General features: G+C 32.1%; 1 protein-coding gene across 1 annotated transcript in view; it reads left to right on the top strand.

Moving 5' to 3' along the window:
* Positions 1-809: 809 nt before the first annotated feature.
* LOC110008011 (uncharacterized) overlaps positions 810-23,477 on the top strand; it is a 31,934-nt gene continuing 9,266 nt past the window's right edge. The window contains exons 1-4 of the mRNA XM_088858308.1: positions 810-827; positions 10,565-10,600; positions 17,685-17,756; positions 20,737-20,992. Of these exons, the coding sequence (XP_088714434.1) occupies positions 810-827; positions 10,565-10,600; positions 17,685-17,756; positions 20,737-20,992 (382 nt within the window). The remainder of the gene's footprint in view (positions 828-10,564; positions 10,601-17,684; positions 17,757-20,736; positions 20,993-23,477) is intronic.

Here is a 23,477-nt window from a genome sequence, read left to right as displayed (position 1 = left end):
TCATTAGAAGAAAGTTGGTCAATAGTTTTACACTCAACTGTAATCTAAGCTGATCACGTAGTATCTCTTAGGCTTCACCAGTCATGGGTCACTATAAAAACAAGAATTTTGCTTTTTTTTTCTTACATTTAAAGGGAAACAAAAGGGGCAACTGGGTTTTTAGCACTAAGGATTTTAATAACTATTCAACAAGTACATCTCCTCATGGGATGCTTTATTCAGATATACTTGACGAAATCAATCAAAACACCTGAGCAAACACACTATAAAGGAAGCAAATGTAAGTGCAAAGTCAAAAGACAAAACACCCAAGAATCAACCACCTCTTCTTCACATACAGCAAAGTTTTTACTTTTCAAGCTTCCCTAACCTACTACTTCTAAAACCCATATGAAACTCAAAGGCAAAGATTGCCTAAGATGCATATGCAGGGCACAATTCTCGTACCCAACCAAATGAATCAAACAGTCCTTTCACTTACATTCAGGAAAACCCATTAGTGTATATGTATTTTGGTTGCTCAGATTCTCAAGGTATCATTTGTAAGTACAGGAGGGAGATAGATAGGCAAACAGAGAGAGAGAGAGAGGAACCTGGGTTAGAGAGAGCGGCGTCTGAGAGTGGAGAGGTGGAGAGGCGTTTCCAAGTCGTTGAAGCAGCAGCTAAGGGAAAAGGAGCAGGCGCCGAAGCGAAAGACTTCAAAAGTCGGCCCACTCTCACTCCAGACTACAGAACCACCAGGGAATCTGTGGAACTTTGGGGAGGAAATCTATCCATAAGTCATGGCCCAAAACTTGTCAAAAGTGTTCATGTCGAAAGTTGTTCATGTACTGGGAATCTTTTATTTTTTAATCGGAAAAAGTTTATATAAAGTTACAGCATTAAAATGTAGGATTACATATGCACCTTCAAAAACTATTTTAACGTTGAAAAACCCCACTAACCGATCATCTCGACATTGAGATGCAAAACCATGCACCTTAAAAAACTATTTTAACGTTCAAAAACCTTTTAATTGATTATCTCGACATTGCGATGCAAAACGATGCACTTTAAAAAACTATTTTAACGTTCAAAAACCCTTTAATTGATTATCTTGACATTAAGATGCAAAACCTTCTAATTGATCATCTCGATATTGAGATGCACGAATATGACACAAAGAAAAAAGTTTTTGAATCACATAAATGGTGCACCTTGCATCACATTATCTAGATTTTCATATGTTTATAGATCTACTTGATTTTAACTATTTTTCATTTAAACTTTCTTAATTAGATATGAAAATAGAGTTTAAGATAATCTTGAGAATTTTTTACGATAAAATTACATGTTATGATAAAATTTGGCGGTGCCTCTTAATTTGATTGTTTAAAGTTACAACCTTATAGAAACCACATCCATAATAAAATTTAAACCTGTTAACACTTGAAAATTAACCGTCCAGAAAATGAATTATATGATATACTATTTCTAAGACTTTAAATTTTGAGGTCGAGATGATCGATTTGAGGATTTTTGGGCATCGAAACGATCTTTTTAGTAAATTTTTGAAGTGCACTTTACAACCTCACCCTTCGTTTTCCTTGCACCCCTATTTTGTATATCTTTGTCATCTCGGGAATGAGCCCAAAAACCCTCGTTTTTTTTTAGAAAGAGATAGGATTTTTTTATTTTTCTTATTTTCTTAAAGACAAATTATTCAGGATCAAAAGAAAGACGGCTACTACTCAAGATACGAAAACGAAAACTTATCGCCATTGATTATATATTTTGAGGGGCCGAGAATGATTTTTATTTTTCTTATTTTCTTAAAGACAAATTATTCAGGATCAAAAGAAAGACGGCTACTACTCAAGATACGAAAACGGAAACTTATCGCCATTGATTATATATTTTGAGGGGCCGAGAATGACTTGGAATTCAATAGTTGAATAGTGTTTTTCTTCTAATATGGCAGAATCATCATATTTGGGTTGAAGTTCGAAAATATTTTTCAAAGTAGAATTATTGAGAAATGAGGGTCGCTGAGGAATATAGATTCCTAATTCTTTTGAATTTCTCTAGTTTCATATTTCAAGTCCTTTCTTAACTTTTGAACTCATACACAGAGATTTTTATTCTTTTAGGAAGATTGGCAGCTTAAAATTGGTATGCTATAATTCATTTTCACATAGAAATTATCATTAAGTAATACTACCTTGCATATATCTACACATTTTGGAGAGTGATTTCATGCAACAGTTGTGCAGTAATATAATAAAAAAATCTTCAAAAGTCAATGTTAGGGCCTTTTGTTTAACCCATATTTTAAAATATACACTATTTTCAACTCATACACAAATATTTTTATTCTTTTAGGAAGATTACCAGCTTAAAATCGGTATGCTATAATTCATTTTCACATAGAAATTATCATTAAGTAATACTCCCTTGCATATATCTACACATTTTGGAGAGTGATTTTATGCAACAGTTGTGCAGTAATATAATGAAAAAATCTTCAAAAGTTAATGTTAGGCCCTTTTGTTTAACCTATATTTTAAAATATACACTATTTTCATTCTATCGAACAATCACAAAAAAATAAAAATAAAAATAAAAAATAAATAAAAATAATAATTTGAAAACACGATCTACAAAGTGTTTTTTAGCCCCATTAACATAGATTGTTTATTTTGGTAAGATACTTAGAGCGAGGCTTTAGGATATGATCTTTTTTCTTTCCAAAATTTTTAGATAGCTTTATTATCATTAGATTAACAACGTTAAAAAAAAAAAAAAATTGATTTTGAATTCATAAAGGCCTAGATCTTGAAATTCACCAAATGGATGGTTTAGATTCATTGGTGGAAGGGACTCATTTTGTCCAGATATATAGGGTGCAAAATATATATTTTATTTTTTTGAGGTTGATTATTGAGATGAAGAGAATATGTGTGCAAAAGTTTGGATCATACAAATATCAAAAACATAATTTTCTACAGTGTGGTTTTATTATATTATATTAACATGGTGACATGATACCATTTCTCATTTTATATAGGCTTTCTTACTTGTTATTTTCAATAAAAAACCAATGTGATATGCCTCTTTTTCTTCCTTTTTTTCCCCATAATTGCCAAATTAAGGTCTTTATAACCATCAATTATGCCAATTTTAAAAATGAAAGGAGAATAAATTATACTTGATTTCAATTTAAAATAAAATATTTTTCCATACTTTATATGTAAGCTTTGACCATTTTACTTATTTAAAATTTGCACAAATTTTATGTCCAAGGAAAATAATGTGTTATTCTTCTCTTTCCGGTAAGGTGTATAAAAGTACAAGTCTCTAGCAAGTATAATATGTTTGATAATTTCAGCATACAGGTGATGATGTCCATCGCATTGACAGGAAACTTTTTAGTTCTATCAAGTGTTTTAATCGGTTCCAGGATAATATTGGTCTCGACTTATTTCTTCATTATGCAAGGAAAATATAATAACCAGAATAACAAATATAAATATGATAGGGGTCGGCAGATAATACCCTCTTTTTGGGTCTGCCGTAGACTTGAGTCTGCAAAGGAGTTCGCTGCAAAGATCTTTTCATAATAGCCAATTTTTTTACTCAATTCCGGTAATCTTCATTTTATAAAGAAGGGACATCTTTCATTTAAATACACTTATAAAATAAAATAAATAAAATTGAAAAGTTTCTATACCTTCCCTACAATGTTGGAAGATATATACTTCCCACTCCATCAAGCCGTCCAATTTAAATTGAGTGAGCCACTAACCATTTGATCTAGATCTAACGCCTCAAAGTGTTTTTTTACAAATTGTATGAAAATGAAATTTGATATGTGCCATCTTCTCAATGAGGTGCACCTAAAAGAAATATTAAAAATATTTTTTTGATAAAGTATATAACCAAAATACCCCTTGAAACTTTTAGGAGTATTTTGGTTATTTTATTTTATTGAGATATTTTTTAAAATATTTTTTGTAAATGTGAGTTCTAAGAGAGGAGTGGAGTCCCAAAATTAGGTGTCAAAATAAGTTTTGAAAACAAATTTAAAATAAAATAGTATAGAGACATGACATTGTGATTGTGGCCATATTAGCCTTCCATTCGAAATGAAAGGTTTTATATGAAAAGTATATAAGTTTTATGCACTAAGGGAAACGTAAAAAGCTTGTCCTAAACAAAAACCTACACCAAAATAACGTTTTATCTCTCTATTCTCTACATACCACTTTTTCAACCCACCCTTATCTCTATCAAACTTCACATTAAAGAAAGCTTGATATATTTTATTGCTCTATTTATCGCTATCCAACTTCACATTAAAGAAAGCTTGATATGTTTTGCTGCTCTATTTTTATATACTCATTAAAATCTATTCTATTCAATTTTTATAGATAATTTATTACTCTATCATTTAAATCTCTACAACTCGAAACAATATTAACTCTAAAAAAAACAAAAAATTCAAATAATACATTTTCAAAAATTTTAAAATTAAAAAATAAAAAACCCTAATTTTTATTTGTATCACCTCCTTAAAAACCCATTTTTTTTTTATATATATTTTGTTTCTTTTTTTGAGTCCCTTCTAAATATCCACATCATAAATCCTTATTTTAATTTTAATTTTTCACTAAATTTTTTAATATTTTTGGATCATTCGGACTCAATCGTCAATCCAATGATCCGACAAAAACCCCTTCTATATATATTTTTATTTTTCTTAAGATTATCTAATTTATCTTTGAGTCCTCTCTAAATATCCACATCATAAATCCCTATTTTAATTTTAATTTTTTTCTTTTTTTTTTATATTTTTTTATCACCAATTTGGACTCAATTGTCAATCCAACGATTCAACATGGATTTGTGGGCGAACTATCCACCCCACATATCTAAGTTTTGAAACATTGGTTCTGTCAGTTTATTCTTACTTTTTTTTGTGATTTAAAAACACATTAAATTAAGGACGGGGTTTCTATGTGGCCAACCTAAAAACGCGGGCCTCTTAATAAATCTATTTTTGAGTTAGATTTTAAGACAATTTTTAAGGACATGCAACTTCTAACATGGAGATCATGAATATGAAAAAATAGATAAATTTTTTTGAGTAAGTAAAATAAATAATTTAAAAAAATTAAAAATAATAATTATAGTAAAAAAACATTTTGGATAGTTACTTTGCATTATTTTTAGATGGAAACGCCTGGTTGCATCTGCTTTACACTTTCTGGACCGCATATGTAGAAATGCGCGCGTATGTAGAAATGCGGTACGTCCCGCACGAAACAATTTTCCTTAAATCAAAGCAATACGACTTGTATTCATATAACTATCAAGCTTTCTTTCAACGAAGGGCTTCTCTGCTTCCTTCAAAAACGGATTTGCAGAGCTGAGTTTCTTATTTCCTGTTAAAACCCTCAGGGCTTCTCTACTTCCTCCAACGAAGGATTTGCAGAGGTGAGTTTCTTATTTCATGTTAAAGCCCTAATCTTCTTTGATTATTGTTTGCCCTAGTTCCTTTGATGGTTTATTCTCTTAATCTTTCTTTTTTTTTAATTTTGATACCTGTACTACTGTTTTTCCGGTTCTTTTATTGAAACCATTTTTCTTTTATTGTTTGCCCTAGTTCCTTTAATGGTTTATTCGCTTAATATTTATTTTATTTTTTTAATTTTGATACCTTTACTACTGTTTTTCCGGTTCTTTTATTGAAACCATTTTTCTTTCTTTCTTTCTTCCTTCCTTCTATTTGTTTTCTGGTTCAAGAAACAGTTATCTTTTCCAAAAGTTGGGAGAACCATTGTTAGGGTAAATTCGTTCTGCGAATTGAAGTTTGTTCAGCTTATAATTTGAGATTAACAATAAAAACAACCATCTTAATTGAGAGCTAATTTGGAAACCCACCGAATAGATATGGAATCGTTTTTGTTACTTTATTGAGAATCAATAATAAGAAAAGTATAGGGAATTGGCATTTAGCAAAGAAGTCATATAATATGACATCCAAGCCTCAATGTATTTTGCGACGTGGTTGGCGTACTGGACTATTAAAACAGAGGTATTAAACGCCGGACCTCTCTCAGATTTAGGGCAACGTTTACATAGCTAAAATATTCAGGGTACATTTGGTTCGTTCGCAAATATTTATACAGGTGATTCGTGCCTGCGAAAATATTTAGTCTAAATTGTTTGGGAAACTGCTTGGGTTTGGTGATTCGTGCTAAAATATTTAGCCCTATGAAGATCCTGGTTTGGTGATTCGTGCTAAAATATTTAGCCCTATGAAGATCCTGGTTTGGTGATTCGTGCTTAAATATTTAAATAGCTAAAATATTTAAATATTTAGCCCCCTGAAATCCAAATAAAATTGGAGTATTTATTTTTTTATTTTTAATTGGGGATAGGTAAATATAGCTAAAAATATTTAGCCCTATGAGATCCAAATAAATTAGAGTTTATTTATTTTATTTTTTAAAAATTAAGGATAGGAAGAGATAAATTAAGAGGACCCAATTTTATTTTTTTAACATTAAGGATAGGTAGAGATAAATTAAGAGGGCCTGATATCTTGGATCTTATTTATTTAGGGGTAATTGGAGTTTATTTATTTAGGGATAGGAAGAGTTAAATTAAGAGGGTCTGGGTGGATAATTTGTTTTAGGAGGTCTATCTTTTTAGTTTAGGGAATAATATATAGATAAGGTAAAGATATTTTGGTTTAAGAAATAATAAGTTGTAGTTATCTTTTACTACTAGAAAGGCTAATGTAGAAGTTAGATGAACGTTTATCTTATTTGTTTAGGGAATAACATATAGATAAGGTAAAGATCTTTTGGTTTAGGAAATAATCAATGGTAGTTAGAAAAAATAGGGATGACACGTGAGAGAGAGAAAATAAGGAAGAGAGGTAAAATAGGGGAAAGTACATAGTTTATTTAAAGGAAGATGGCCTAAAAAGTTTATTTAAAGGAAGATAACCTAAAAAAGTAGTGACTGATAATTGATAAGATTGAGAATCGAGTATAAGATTGAGAATTGAGTAAAGTTGATCTTGTGATAAAATTGAGAATCTGAGTAAAGTTGATCTTTTTATCCTTAGACTTTATTATAAGATCGAGAATTGAGTAAAGTTGAGAGGTGGAAGATCTCTCGGGGTGGAGGTTGATATTGTGACAAGATCGAGAATTGAGTAAAGTTTGTTGAGAGGTGGAAGATCTCTCGGGGTGGAGGTTGATGTTGTGGCAAGATCGAGAATTGAGTAAAGTTGAGGGGTGGAAGACCGTGAGAATACTATCTATCGGGGTGGAAGACCGTGAGAACACCAAGTTGAGGGGTGGAAGATCTCTTTGGGTGTAATTTGATCTTGTCACAAGTTTGAGAATTTAGTAAAGTTGAGGGGTGGTAGACCGTGAGAATACCATCTCTAATATCGTTTTTTAGTCAGACCATGAGAATACCATCTTTCGTTGAGAGAGGGTATAATTTTTTACTATTTATTTTATTTTTTATTATAATTATTTTTTCTCCCTATATCAAGATCTCTGGACTAGCCAAGTATCCAAGTACAATTTGGGTATATTAAAAAAATAGAAAAATTCATAAAAATAAGTAAACTTGTAGGATTGATGTATAAAAACTATACATGCAATTTAGACGTGTTTTACATTGATGTGAGAGTTTTTATTCTTAGATTTCCTTTTTTGGGGGATTTTTCCTGAAATTTCTCCAACTGGATCGCAATTTTTCCTAAATCCATGTGTCTTATATTTCTTTGTGTTCCTTGTGTTGATTTTTAGTTTTGTTCACTTTTTAAAGTTTTATTTTAATGTTTCTTATTTTTTGTATTTATTTATTTATTTATTTATGGAATGTTTGCCTTTGAATGTTATTTGGCCTAGGCCAGTGCGATATTGGCTTAAGACCCATATCTCATTTGAAGGGGCAGTTGTTATCGCGACTAGGTTGAAAACTTACAAATGTAGGAAAATTTTTAAGTCAAAATTTTGAAATTGAGGATTGTGAGTAGTGTTTTTAAATGCACTATGCCACAAAATAATGTCAAGGAAGTGTCGTTATTCACATGTATCATATTATAGGGTTATAATCCAAGTTAAAGATCTTGATACCACTTATATATGTTAGGAATTTCAAGTTTGTTGTAGCCAAAATAATCTTTTTTAGTGAATTTTTGAGGTGCGCCTTAATTTGATTGCCCTATTTTTGAGGTGCGCCTTAATTTGATTGCCCTATTTTTGAGGTGCATCTTAATTTGATTGCCCTGTTTTGTGTCTCTGTAGTCCTGGTAATGAGTCTAGGGTTTCTTCTTAGAAAGACTAAAGATTTTTTGTTCTTCTTATGTCATTGAAAGACAAACTATTCAGGGTCAAAGAAGGATGGCTACTACTCGAGATTCGGAAACGAAAAATTATCGGCTTTGATTATATATTTTGAGGGGTCGAGAATAACTTAGAATTCATGCAGTTGAATTGTGCTTTTCTTCTAATCTTGCAGAATTATCATTTTTTTGTGTTTAAGTTGGATAGTTTTTTTCACAGTAGAATTATTGAGAAATAAAGTTCGTAGCATGCAGAGGAATATAGAGTCCTAATTCTTTTGAATTTCTTTAGTTTATAAAAGTGAGGGACGTGGTCCTTTCTTAACTTTTGAACTCGTATCTAGATATTTTTATTCTTTTAGGAAGATTGCCATCTTAAAATTGCTATGATATAATTCATTTTCACATACAAATTACCATCAAGTAATGCTTCCTTTTATATATATATATATATATATATATATATATATATATATATATATAAAGATAACTTCTCAGTAATTTTAGGTTTTTTCACATGTTATTTTCAAGAAAAAAAATGTGATATGCTTCTTTTTCTTATCTTTTTTTTTCCTCATAGTTGCTAAATTAGAATGTTTATATTTTATAACTATCGATTATACCAATTTTTTAGAAGAAGTGAGAATAAATTATAGTTGATTCCAATTTAAAATAAAGTACTTGAAAAGATCTTTCTAGATTTTATATATAAGCTTTGACCAATTTACTTGTTTAAAGTTTGCACAAATTTTATGTCCAAGGAAAATAATGTGTTTTTATTCTCTTTCCAGTAAGGTGTCTCGAGCAAGTATAATGTGGTTGATAATTTCTGCATGCAGGTGATAAACTTTCAGTTCTATCAAGTGTTTTAATCGATTTTAATCGATTCTTCCTCCTTAAAACTTTTTTTATATTAAGTTTATCTAATATTCCTTTCAGTCCTCTCTAAATCTCCACTTCATAAATCCCTATTTTTATTTTTATTTTTTAACAATGTTTTAGGCATTTTTGGATCACCAATTCGGACCCAATTTGGATCACCGATTTAATAATGATATGACACGATTATCTATCTTTGTTTTGAAACAATAGTTTTGTCAATTTATTGAAGAGAAAAGTTTATATAGAGCCGAGGCTCGAAACAATCAAATGAGAGCCTACCTCAAGTATTTCACTAGAAGAGGTTGTTTTGATTCCCAAATATCCTCAAATTGATCATCTTGACATCAAGATGGATGGACATGAGAAAAGTATTTCACTAGAAGAGGTTGTTTTGATTCCCAAATATCCTCAAATTGATCATCTTGACATCAAGATGCATGGACATGAAAAAACAATGGATTTCAAGTTGTGAAAATAGTGTATTTTGTAACGCATTTTTGGACCGTCAATTTTCAAGATTTTCAAGTTTTAATAGATTTTGTTGATTTGCACAAAATATATTTTAAGGCTGTTGCAAAGATTTTCAGTATTAAAACCACATTTCTCGATACTTTTAAAGGTAGGCTCTAATTTGATTGTTTAGAGCCTAGGCTCTATGCAAACCGCACCCTTTATTGAATGTGCTTTTGTTGTGGTTTAAAAACACATTAAATTGGAGAGTAGAATAAATATTCCATAAGAATTTATTGGCATTTAATGCTATTGGAGAGTAGAATAAATATTCTATAAAAATTTATTGGTATTTAATGCTTTCTATGTAGGGGATATCACATTTTCTATTAATAATGCTATTCTTTCTAGAGTGATTTTCTATTTGGCTTTTGAATAATTACTTAAAATACCCTAGACAAAATTAATAGAATAAGAGTATTAAATATAAAAAAATATTGAGTACATTAAAAACTCGAGCACCCTCATATAACCCCATGACTTGAAAATATAATAAAAAAAGTTACTTTTTCTACCGTGATTTGAAAATATAATAAAAATTTGGATGAGGGTAAAGAAGTCAAAATAATTTTTCTACGAAAAAATTTGGATGAGGGTAAAGAAGTCAAAATAATTTTTCTACGAAAAAAATTCCGCATGAGAAAGTGCTCAATCGCAACCGTTCGATTCTTCGAGATTTGTAATCAATGATCAGTTATACTTTCTTTACTCTTTAGAATCCTAGTCCCAGTCGACTTGTAACTTTGTAAGTCGCCATAGGGAAAGATATTTCTTCCACTTCGATTTTGTTTTGGAGTCCCTTGCCCTGGTATTTTCTAGGGCTTCTCTCCTTCCTTCAGCGAAGGATTTGCAGAGGTGAGTTTATACTTTCATGCTAAAACCCTAATTGTTCTTGATGAGTTTTGTCTTTCTTGTTAGCACTAGTTCTTTTGGTTATTCTCTTAATCTTTCCTTGTTCCTGAATATTGATACCTGTACCCATTGTTTTTCCGGTTACTTAGGTGTGAATTCTTCATTCTTTTTTCTTTGTTTTTTCTATTGAAACCATTTTTTTTTCCCTTCTTCCTTGTATTTGTTTTTCTTTCTTCTAGTAGCCATTGTTAGGGTAACTTCATGCTGCGAATTGAAGTCTGTGAATTAGAGTTTTTTTCTACAAAATCAGCATCTGTGAATTGGGTTTTATTTATTTATTCTACAAAAGCAGCGCCTTAATTGGTAGAGAGATCTCTAGAGAACAAGCCTTAAAGAGAATAAGAATAGAAAATAAGAATAGAAAAAAAAAAGAGAAAATATTACAAACTAAGAGGAATCCACCTCCCAATACGAAACGTTCTTGGCAAAATAACTAGTTACATAACTCATAACCTAAAATATCAGCCTCCCAAACACCAAACGTTCGTGGCAAAATAACTAGTTAAATAAAATGTAGCCTGAAATATCCACCTCCCAACACCAAATGTTCTTGGCAAAATAACTAGTTAAATAACTCATAACCTAAAATAACCTGACGTTCATGGCAAAATAACTAGTTAAATAACTCAACCTAAAATAAATGAGTAAACTTCCCTAAAGAAATAAAGAAGTAACAATTAAAATAAACCCAAATAATCCTCTTATTACATCATTGCCTCTTTCTTTCCTTCTTGGGTCCTACAACCCTTCTTGGCCTAGCCACGAAATATCGACTGGGCATGGCTGCATCATTCCCCCAGTTGAAAGGAACTCGACTCCGGCGGCTATCAATTGGGCATGGCTGTATCATTCTCCCTAGTTGAAAGGCTATCGATTCCCCCAGTTGAAAGGCTATCGATTCCCCCAGTTGAAAGGCTATCGACTGGGCATAGTTGCATCATTCCGGGGCATGGTTACATCATTCCCCTTGGCTGAAAGGAACTCAACTCGACTCCGACGAGTTGGCATGACTGCATCATTCCCCCCAGTTGAAAGGAACTCGACTTCGGCGAGTTGGCTTTAATATAGATGCGATAATAAGTCTGGATCCACCCTTTTGAGCTTTTGCTCAGAAATCTACGTGCTATCAGAGTATGGCTTGACTTTCTATTTGACTACATATTGGCGATAACCCTTTTGAGTCGGTCTTCAAAACTTGCTCAATTTCCTCACATTTCTTTCTCAGTAATTACTTCATCATATCAATTACTTCTTCGACTTCTAGAGGGTCCCTATGAAACTCAAATAAGTCAGTAACATTAACTATCGGGGAGATATCCAATGCCTTTGGTAATTCCACCTTATATGCATTGTTCCCATATTGCTTCAAAATGCGGCAAGGGCTTACCTTTTTGGACTTGAGTTTATTATAGGTTCCCAATGAAAATCTCTTCTTTCGCAAATACACCATTACTAACTCACCATCGTTGAAAATATTCTCTCTTTTATGCTCATTTGAGGCTTTTCGATACTTTGCATTGTTTTCTTCAATTTGCTTTTTGATTTGAGCTTGCAAATCTTGAATATGTTAAGCAAAAGCATTAGCGTCATCACTTATCTTACTTGGCATGTAATGGCACTAGGTCCAGTACATGATTAGGAGTCCGCCCATTAACAATCTCAAATGGTGATTTTCCTGTAGACTGATTCATTGAACTATTGTAAGCAAACTCACATTAGGGCAAAGCGAGGTCCCACTGAGATATGCTATTTCCAACAATACTCCTCAAGAGGTTACTAAGGTTCCTATTCACTATTTCGGTATGCCCATCTGTTCGAGGATGATAAGCGCTAGAAAATTGAAGTTTAGTTCCCATGCGCTTCCACAAAGTGCGTCAAAAATGACTTAAGAATTTTGTATCCTGATAAGATGTAATAGACTTAGGAACACCATGTAACCTTACAATATCTTTGAAAAAGAGATTGCCAATATGTGTCGCAACCATAGTTTTCTTACAAGGAATAAAATGTGCCATTTTGGAAAATTGATCAACAACAACAAAAATAGAGTCCATATCTCGTGTGACACGTGGAAGTCCAAGTACAAACTCCATAGAGATATCAACCCATGGGGCATCTGGAACAGAAAGAGGAGTATAGAGACCTGTATTTTGTGTGTGACCTTTAGATACTTGACAAGTTCGACATCGGGTCACAAATCGATCAACATACCTTCGTATACGTGGCCAAAAATATTTTTCTTCAACCATAGCCATAGTTTTGTCCTTCTCAAAGTGCCCACCTAAGCCTCCACCATAAAGCTCCATGATTATCTTCGCCCTTAAGGAGCAATCAGGTATACATAATCGCACACCTTTAAATAAACAACCATCATGCATGAGATACTCACCCATAGGGTCTCGCCTTCAAGGACCTTGCTGAAAATTGGGTCAACTTTATATTGGTTTTTTATCACTTCAAACCTCAATACTTCCATAGACAAAGTACTAAGCAACACTACCCTTCTACTTAAAGCATCAACTGCCCTATTTTGGGTTCCAGCCTTGTGCTTTAATAAGAAGATGCATTCTTGAAGGAAGGCCCTTCATCTTGACATCTCCTTGCGGCACATATCTAATAAGATAGTATTCATTTGTATTGGTCGAATCCTTGTTCATATGGTAGGCTGATAGTATGCTTTTTTCTTTCCCAAAAAGCATTGGGGTGTTCACTGCATATAGAAGTTTCTATATGGTGTTGTATTGATTGGATTTTTTGTTGTATTGAAGGAGTATGTATTTGTTCTTCAATAGATTTATATTTGATTTCTTGTTTTAAGGTGCAAAGAAATCTTTCTTTATTTTGTAATTGACTTTTGACATTATTCAACTCTTTTAATTTTGGTTTATGGATAAAATTAAAATGTATTGGTATATTTTGAATAGTTGAAGATATTCCTGTTTGATCTATGATCAAAGGATATAGTAAAGTAAGGAATGGGGCTCCAAGTATTACTGCTTGGCTTAATCCTTTTACCATGATAAATGGTGTATCAAGGCATTGATGATTATTACAAACAGAAGCATTAGATAATTTATACTTGATAAATATTCTACTTCCATCTGCTGTATTTAATATTTGAGTAGTTTTATCAAAATATTTGGAAGGTACTAACCCTTCATTGATACAATTCAAGTCAGCGCCTGAGTCTATTAAGGCTGATGTTTCAAAACTATAATCTTTTGCAACTATAATTTTGACTTGGACAAACCATTTTTGAACTACTATTTTGTCTATTAGATTGACAGAGGGAATGGTTATTATATGTGGTTTGGCTTCTGAAGTTTCTGGAATATCTGATGGTGGATCTGGTTCATATGTCATAAGTTGATCGAATTCTATTTCATTAGTATCAGTATCTTGTTGAGATAGTTGTTGTAATTCTAAAGATTTAATCCTATTTTTTAATTGGAGTACTTCATTTTTTATTTCTTTAATTTCTCTTTTGAGATCTGAAATTGTAGGCTCTTTTTGAGAAGTATGTTGTTCACTTACTCTCTTCATTATTGAAGCAAAATTATATTCATCAGGAGATCTATTGATGGGAGGTGTTTTTGCTTTATTTATTGTTATAGAAATAAACTGAGTAATGACAGATCTTTTTTCATTTGGATCAATAATTTTGTCAATAATGTCCAAGATGAAATTATCTTCTTGGGTAAGTGTGTGTACATTATGTGTAGGTATTGGACAACTACAATCATTATCTTTGATTGAACTGGATGATTATGTATCAGAAGTATTGGAAGAATCAGAGGATTCTGTCCAGATAAGATCATCATCCTGAATTTGGTCTATATGGGAATCAGTAGAGGTAGAAGAAGTTGAATCATAATTGATGATATTATATAATTTTGATTTTATTGTTTCATCTAAATGTAATGAATCTATCTTCTTTTTTAATTTACATTGATGTTTGTAATGTCCTACTTTACCACACTTATAACATACTGGTAGTTTTCTCTTTCTTTTTGTATTGGGAGAAAATTTATTGATTAGTTTTCATTTAGACTTTTTATAATATTTTTTCTTATCTTTATTTTTGGATTTATATTTTTCCTTTTTATATTTTTTCTTTTTCTTGTATAATTGTTCAGGCATATTTTTTCTATCAAGATAATATCCAAACTGTTCACAAAAGTTACCAAGTTCTTTACTCTTAGTGATTTTTTGTTTATGTAATTGCCTTTTGAGTTTCATATCTGTGCATAAGGCTAATCCCTCAGCACATATTTCTGCTGATAATTCTCCAAGTGTATATGATGAATATATTATGATTCCATTATGTTTCTTTCGCAGTCTTTCTTTGACTTTTTCTGCGAATAAATATGGTAAACCAGCTATAAATTTTTGTTTCCAGTGGTCTAACTGGCAATCTTCTCGTATTAATAATCTTGAGAAAAATACGTCTTTATACCATTTATAATGAGATAGCGTAGGACAGCGGAGATTAGATAGCAAATCTTCCGATCTTGCTGCTAGTAGTGCTGTACTTCCTATGAAGTGTAAAGTAATGGTATATATTAAGGTATTTACTGCATCACTTTCAGTATATATAATTTCTTGGTTTTGTTCATTTTTGGCGATCCATTGTCTAGTATTTGTGAGGATTCTATTCTTGGTTTCATCATCTACATAGAAATCCCACCATCCTCTTAACCAGCCAGTAAATCCATTAACTATTGCCTTTGCAACCTCTTGATCAGGGTTGCCTTCCATTTTATTTGCAGAGGCAAACATTGTCATGTGTCTCATGACATCTAATATTTTCAATTCAGATAATCCATCTATTGTCCAGTTTACTATTGATCTTCCTGAATATGATACTACTTGTTGTATAGCATCTTCTTCCATTTGAATATCAATCGGTGTAGGTCTTTTATGATATGGTAAAGCTGTTATTGGTTTCCAATTTTTTCCATAGGCTATTCTATTTATAGTTTCAGTAATAGGAGTGGTATCCATAAATGCATTTTCTTGATTTTGGATAGTATCTTCTATTATTGGTTCTTCTTCCTGGAGCATCATTGTTTCATGCTCAGGTAACTTTGCCGTTCCTTTATCAGAAGATTCAGGGAATGAACTGGTAATAGTGGGTGCAGGAATATTTATTTTGGGAGAAGGTATCCCTTTGATTTCTAATTGGGATAACTTTGCTATTAATTGATCCATCAAGGATTTATTGTTATCTCCAATATGAAATTTATTTTTATTTAATTCTGGAGGTGGTTTGAACAGAACTGCTTTAGGTATAGGTGTAGCAGAAGGTTGTTCTTTTGAAACAAGTCTTTCTATTCGTTCTGCCTGTTTACCTAAAGATTGCATATACAAATTTGTATAATTATTTTGTTCCACAATGTGAGGAATCAATTCCTGTTTCTTACCAAGTTCTTTTGGTAAGACTTTATAAGGAGTAGCTATTATATCATATATTGATTGTGGCTGTGGTGGTTCATCCTTAAATGGGATGACTGCTTTGAGTATTATACTTTTTTCAGGAGGGTGTATACTAGCAGTGGTAGTACCATCCGTACTGATATATATTTTTTCTTCTATTGTTTGAATGTTGTCAAATGAGGGTATAGTAATATTATATTGACTACATATTTCTTTTAACCATATAAAAAACCCTTTGGTTATTCTTTCTTTTTTAAGAAATTTATTATAGTTTATATGCATTAATTCTATTAACCTAGGTTGAAATGTTTTCAAATACCATTCTCGGATTTGTTTATTTTCATCAGATGAATAATCTTGTCTGATATAATTTTTATCAAGTTTTCTTCTTTTCCTTTCCAATTTGGCTGCCAAGTATGCTGCCATATATTCATCAGAATATTGATCATATGGATTTATTTCTTCTTCTATATCATCTTCAATTTGTAATGTTAATATTTGAAATTCTTCTATACTAGGTTCAGAAGTATATGCTATATTTGATTCAGGGGTATATGTAGGAATAACAACATGATCAGTTGTTCTTCTTGTTCCTTGTAATTTTAAATCTGAAACGAGATATTGATTGTGAAGAAGATGGGGAAGGAAAAGGTAGTATAATGACATCAGGGGTAGTAGAATAAGATTTTCTACTAGGTAGTAATGGTTTTTTATTCTTTTTTCGATTAATATTTATATCATCCTGTACTTCTAATTGTTGAAACTTTATTTCAATATTTCCATCTGGATGTTCTATTATTTGATTTGGAATACTATTTCTTGGAATTTCTTGGGGTTGATTTGCATGTTGTAAAGCCCATGACTGTGGCAGAACAATATCTGACCACTTAATGGTTTTAGGTACAATTGTATTCGACTTTTCCATATTTGTTTGAAATAATATGGTTTGATCTTTTTTATCAATTCTCATAATATTTGGACATAAGGTATTCAGAACTTTATAATATATTCTATATACTAAGGCTAAATTTTGAGAACCATGGATCATATTAAAACCATGAGTTTTTAAATTTATTGTTAGTATATCTAGAATATTTATATCAGTTAAAGAAACCGAAAAATTTGGAAAACAATTAAAATATATTGGACCACTACAAAGGCTTGATTCAACCATGCCAAGTAGAGAGTCTGTGAAATTATTGTGTCTTGTATCTCTTAGGCATACAAGTACAGAGGTGTTCAACCCTAGTCGGGTCAAAGGTTTCACTGCTATTTGGATTAAACCAATGTGTAAATATTTGTAATTATTTTCTTTATGTTTTTCAATAACTTTTCTTGATAGTAGTTGAAAGTCTTCTTGATTTTGAGTTACAGATAAACTTTCTTCTACTGTCTTGATGGCATAACCCATCTTGAATTTAAATGATCCCTTATGATAAATGTCATGTATTGGTACTTTTGGTATATTCCAATTTGAAATATGATCTTCAATGTCATTTATTATGATTTGTTCCTTATTTTTCACTCTAAGTGTTTGAGATGAAGTTGCATTTTTACTTGTAAGATTCCTAATTAGATTTGCCATCCGTAGGTTGCGGATAATAACAATCTGGACATTCAGGGGTCCAGCATTTTCTCTAAGCGGCTCTTCCTGGCCTTGGCGGTACTTTGCAATAGATTTTCCCTTGTTTCTTGTCTTAACTCTCGGACCAACTTTCTTGGATGCAAATTTAATTTGGTTTCTTTAGTAAGAATGTATCTTTTATCTCTTACAGGATACTGTCTATATATATATATATATATATATATATATATATATATATATATATGGGTGCGGTTTGGGTAGTAGAGCATAGGCTCTCAACAATCAAATTAGAGACTACCTTCGAATAGTGTCGAGAAATATGGTTTCAATACTAAAAATCTTTGTGATAGACTTAAAATATGTTTTCATATTTATTTATAAAGTTTAAAGCTTCAAAAATAGTGTAATATTAATAAGGATAATTTGACTCCTTTAATGATTTTTTTAAGGGTCTAATACTAATATTTTCCTGTTTTTAAAACATTGTAATGAAAAATCAATTTAATTTTCAAGTCCCATTTAATCCCCAGCTTTTATTTACTCTCAGGCAGTAATATACTTTTGGAAAATTGTTTCATGTGGGCTGGACCTCATTTCTACATAGGTGGTCTAGAAAGCGTAAAGCATATATCTTAAAGATGGATGCAAGTAGGTGCTCCATCTAAAAACAACGGAAACTAATGGTCCAAATGTTTTCTTACTAGAATTATTATTTTTAGCTTTTTAAAATTTATTTATTTATTCATATTCATGGTCTCCATGTTAGAGATTACATGTCCTTAAAAATCAAGTCTTAAAATCCATCTCAAAAATAGATTTATTGAGAGGTCCGCATTTCTACATATGTAGGCTTGGCCACATAAAAACCGGGTCCTATACTTTTTAATACAGGAAAAAGTTTATACAATGATGCAATTTTAAAAGGTAGAATTACAGATGCGCATCAAAATCTACCAGAAAAGGTTGTTTTAATGTTAAAAAACCCTCTAACCGATCATCTCCACATCGCAACGTATGAATATGAAAAAAAAAAAAAAAGATTTTGAGTCTCAAAAATAGTGCATCTGCAGCACATTATTTAGACAGTTCGTTTTCAAAATTTTTATATGTTTATAGATCTACTTGATTTTAATCATTTTTAGAGTTTCAAATTTTACAAGTAAAGATGAAAATAGATTGTAAGATAATCCTAAAAAAAAAATTACATCAAATTTACATGTCATGACACCTTAATTGGCATGTCATGGTAAAATTTGGAGGTGCACCTTAATTGGATTGTTTAAGGTGGCAACCTTATAGAAACCACACTCGTAGTTCTATACCATACTAAAACCCTTGGCCTATGTTAAGTTCAACTGAGCTTAAACCCTCGCTGTTTTCGCCTCCTTAAGCTCTCCCACCTTTACTCACAACAAAAATTCCTTCGAAAACCAGAGAACTTAGAAAACAAACTTCGTATTTGAAGGTCGCCCGATAAAACTGTCACCCTAAAAAAATTTCTTCACCCCTCTGTTCTCCGCTCAGCCGCTCCAGCCTCTCGCCTGCAACTCAACCAGCCTCTCTTCTTCCTTCCTTGCCATTTTCACCAGGTACTTCACTCCTCTCTCTCTCTTTCTCTATTTCTAGAAAATGGTATTCTTCCCATCTCTCTCTCTCTGTATTGAGAAGAAAGATTGCTCAGTGTCTCTCTCTAGGGTTTCACCAACTTCCATTTATTTGTTTAAAGGGACAGCCATTCAGGTTTATCTGTCTAGGCCATATTTAGAAAATGGTTTATCTCACTGGTTTAAAGGGACAAGCATTAGGGTTTACCTCTCTAGATCATTTCTAGAAAATGTTTTATCCCACTGGACATGCATTCGGGTTTATCTGCTCCTAAAGTTTTTGTTTTTTGTGAGGTTTGTTACCCTAGCCCAAATCATTCCACTCAATTTTGTTATGAAGTGAATAGTTTCTTTCAGCATGACTTCGTTTTCACCTATTGATAGGTGCAAGGGATAGTATCTTATATGTTCAATTCTTGAGCGGCATCATTATTGTCTACATATGGTATCGAAAAATGGCAGTTCACAGGACCACCATATTCTTGAACTTCAATATCTCCTCTTTTATGTTTGATACAACTACTAGTTATTGGCAAAAAGTCAGAAACCATACTTGCTTACTCTACCTCGTTTATCACCTGTCTATACCAACAAGGGAAATATATCTATTGCAAGAAAAAATCTTGTGCAAATTTTTTTTTTTTTTCACTAAGACAAAATTCAGCTAGGTTGGGATATGTTCTTTGGCATGGTAGAAAATTTACGAGATTATGCAAATTTTTATGGCTAATCCCTTCCTCTGCAAATTTAGGGTTTGTCCACAATGGATTCTGCTTATCAAGTATGGTATCTATGTATCTCAGTTTCGATTAAGTGTTGTGTGTGATGCTTCTTTACCGCATATATTGGACCAAATTTAGATCTTTTCATGCCATGCTTTGATGATTTAGAATTTTCGGTGGATTTTCTAGACTTACCATGTTGATTTGGGGTTTTATAAGATGGGGTATTGTGTTTCACCTATGTGAGGAATTCAGGTCTATTTGGTATATTTGTAAAGGGTATGTGGTTCTCTGATTGATGCATTTGCTGGATCTTTTTTCTTTTGATTTTGATTAACTGGTTTTCTTTTACAATATGAATTTCATCAAGATTTACTTGATTATGTTTTTTATTAGCAGTATAGATTTGGAGTTCTGATGGTGATAGTTGTTCTGTATGGAGATTGTATGCATATTGCTAGGTCATAGTACTATCCTCTCTATGACTTTGTTTAAATAACCTATCTTATTGTTCTAGTGTTTGTAATCTGTTTTTAAGTAAATTCAGTTGCTTGTTACCAATGTTTCCACTATCAAATCCCATTAAAAAATTAATATTTTCTAGGTCTCAACCTTAAGATTTGACATCTTACCTATAACTTCTACAACTAATCAAACACAGATCCAGAACTTCCTAATCTTCCAGCACGTTATCATACACAGATACTTAGAACTTCTTTAACATTTCAGCAGGTTATCAAATACAGAAACCTTGAACTTCTTACAGTTCTTTCTTCCCAGCAAAGAAGAACTTCCAATTTCCAGAAAACATTTACCTTCCAATTATCAAATAGGCCGTGTAACAACACGGAACTTGAAAAGGGAACCTCGCTGAAGGGTAAAAGTAAGTTACCCATCCCCGACTGCCCTAGCGAAGAAGAGGGTATTTGCTTGCCCCCGACTGCCCTAACCACAGAGCAGAGACGAGCCTACGAGCCTCCTCACAAAGGTACATCTCAGTTTTTTCTCTCTTTGGTTTTTCTCTCTCTCTCTAGTTTTTTCTCTATCCCATAGTTTGTTTGGTCTCTTTGATTTTTTCTCTAGGTTCCAAACGTGGTGAAAATGAATCTAGGGTTTTCTCTAAATATTGTTTTGTGGTAAATTGTTCTCTGTAGTGAAAAAATAATTTGGCTGTTTTTTTTGGTAAACAGTTCTATGTAGAAACCTTGCCCCTCATCCCTCCCTTTCAAACCCTCCTCTCTCCATTCCAGCTAAATTTCACAGTTCTCTCATTTTCTAATTCTTGTTTTCATCTAGTTTCTTCACCTACACAGGTGACAATCATAACCATTTGGTGTCCCCTTTTTTTTTTTTTCTTTTTTATGATTGCTATCATCTGAAAATGAGATAATCAATGAGATTGCTTAAATTTGATTCATGGTTAGCTTTTTTGTTTTTTTCTTGATTGATAGTTCTTTTGTTGGTCGTGAAGAAATGAAAGAAAAAAAATTGCAATATTGCTTTCTTTTTTGCCATAGGTTTAGATTAAGCTTACTTTTTATTTTTCAATATCAAGCATAGGGAATGTAGTTATAGAATCAGCGAACAAGAAAAAAAACAACTTGTTATAGATTGATTGGAATTTTTTGTAAATAACAACATTTCTCAAGGAAATCAGCAGGAAATTTGTTGAGTTTGTTGTGGAATTTTACTTCAGGAAATGGTTAAAGAATCCAATATTCAATTTAATTAATCCTGACTATTTGATGTATAGAATAGTTTTTCTAGGAAAAACATAAAAAATCATTGCCATGAAGTTTGAATGAGAGAAAATTGATTGTCTTTGATGATTGAGGTGAATTTTAGTTATGATTGTGATTGGGGTAATTGTCAAATGTTTAAAGGTTTATTGCTTCTAAAGTTTGTATAACTCTTTCATATGACTGAACTATCCCAAAAAGAATGGCATTCCAAGATCCAATGGATTGAACCTGCATTCTTTCAAACTCAACTCTTGCTTCCTTAATAGGCATACACTTCGCATGAAAGGTTATAATAGAAGACTGCAGAATCCCATCAAAATCCAAACCAATTTTCAAAATAAATCCATGAATTGCCATACCCAAATTAACAAATTTTATACCTGCACAAGCATTGAAAGCACTAATAACCATAGGTTTAATGGCTCTGAAATCTTTTATACAAGCCATCATACCAACAAATAGTGTTAGTCCCCTTTCATATCGCCCATCATTAACAAAACCGGATATCATAACAGCCCATGTAACTTAATTTCGCTTGGCCATGGAACTAAACAATCTATATGCTTCATTAATTTTCTTCATCTCAACATACCCATTAATCATAGAAGTCCATGACAACATTTTTTAATGGCATGTGATCAAAGACCCATCGAGCTTCACTGATCCAAAAGTTTGATGCAAACCTAGAAAGAAGAGCATTCCACGAGGCCAAATTACATTGAGTTATACCATTAAAAATCTCCATTAAAGAACCTGGATCTCTGCACTTAGAATCAATGGTTTAAAAAGCGGATCGGGGACCCGGATCGGGCACCTCAAAAACCGATCAGAATCGGGAATCGGGTGAATCAGTCAGATTAAAGCTTCAAAAAAATTCAAAAAAATTATTAAAATTCATTATAAATATTGTTTTTTAGGAATTCAATAAAAAATGAGGGTACTTCATTAAGAATTTTCATTTCTTTTCATGAATATGCGAATATTGATATGTTCTTTCTTTGCATGAACTACTGTTTACCATTTAATTTACGTCACACAAATGGATAAACATAGAATTATCATGGGATAAGTGTATCAACATACATGGACTACAATAAAGCATACAATTAGTAACATATGATCTAAAAATAAAATGACAGACAACGTCGTTTTTCTTCTTGGTCACGTTGGTGCCATTCATTGAATGTGTTTGACAATTCATTGATTCGATCTAAAAACAAATCATCGATATTAGCAGGCGTCTGACTATATCCACATCCCTGAGTGTTAGTGTTCAGTTGTGTTTCCAATCCGTAATCCCCGTAGCTTGTCCATCTTTCATGCTCACCTACAATGTCGTGTTCATCCCTACCCTGTTGTTGTTGGGACTCGATATATAAATAATATGGCTGAGATAGGGTGGTCTCGGAATCATTATCTCTCTCATTTTCCCTTAGACCCCCTTCCTATTATCCCTCATTAGGTGCAATATCATCGACATCTTCGACGATTTGTGGATATGTTGGCTGACTGCTTCCTCTTTCATGTTGCTCATCACTTTCTTCAAGATCTTTCTCATCGATAGCCTCAAGGAACGTTCTTTTGTGCAACACTGACGCCTCCTCTTCTACTACCCATTGCTCTACTGTGTCTGTGACAAATATTGTGTTTAAGTCTATCGACCTATAGTCTTCAAACTTCCTTATTATTTGTCGCTCTCGGAGGTTTAAGTTGTAATGAACGTAGATTAGT

This window comes from Amborella trichopoda, chromosome 2 (genome assembly GCF_054954075.1).
Source record: "Amborella trichopoda isolate Santa Cruz 75 chromosome 2, AtrichopodaSantaCruz75HAP2 v2.0, whole genome shotgun sequence".
Classification (NCBI taxonomy): domain Eukaryota; kingdom Viridiplantae; phylum Streptophyta; class Magnoliopsida; order Amborellales; family Amborellaceae; genus Amborella; species Amborella trichopoda.
Note: the sequence above shows the minus strand (reverse complement) of the source record. Positions and strands in the feature narration are given on the sequence as shown.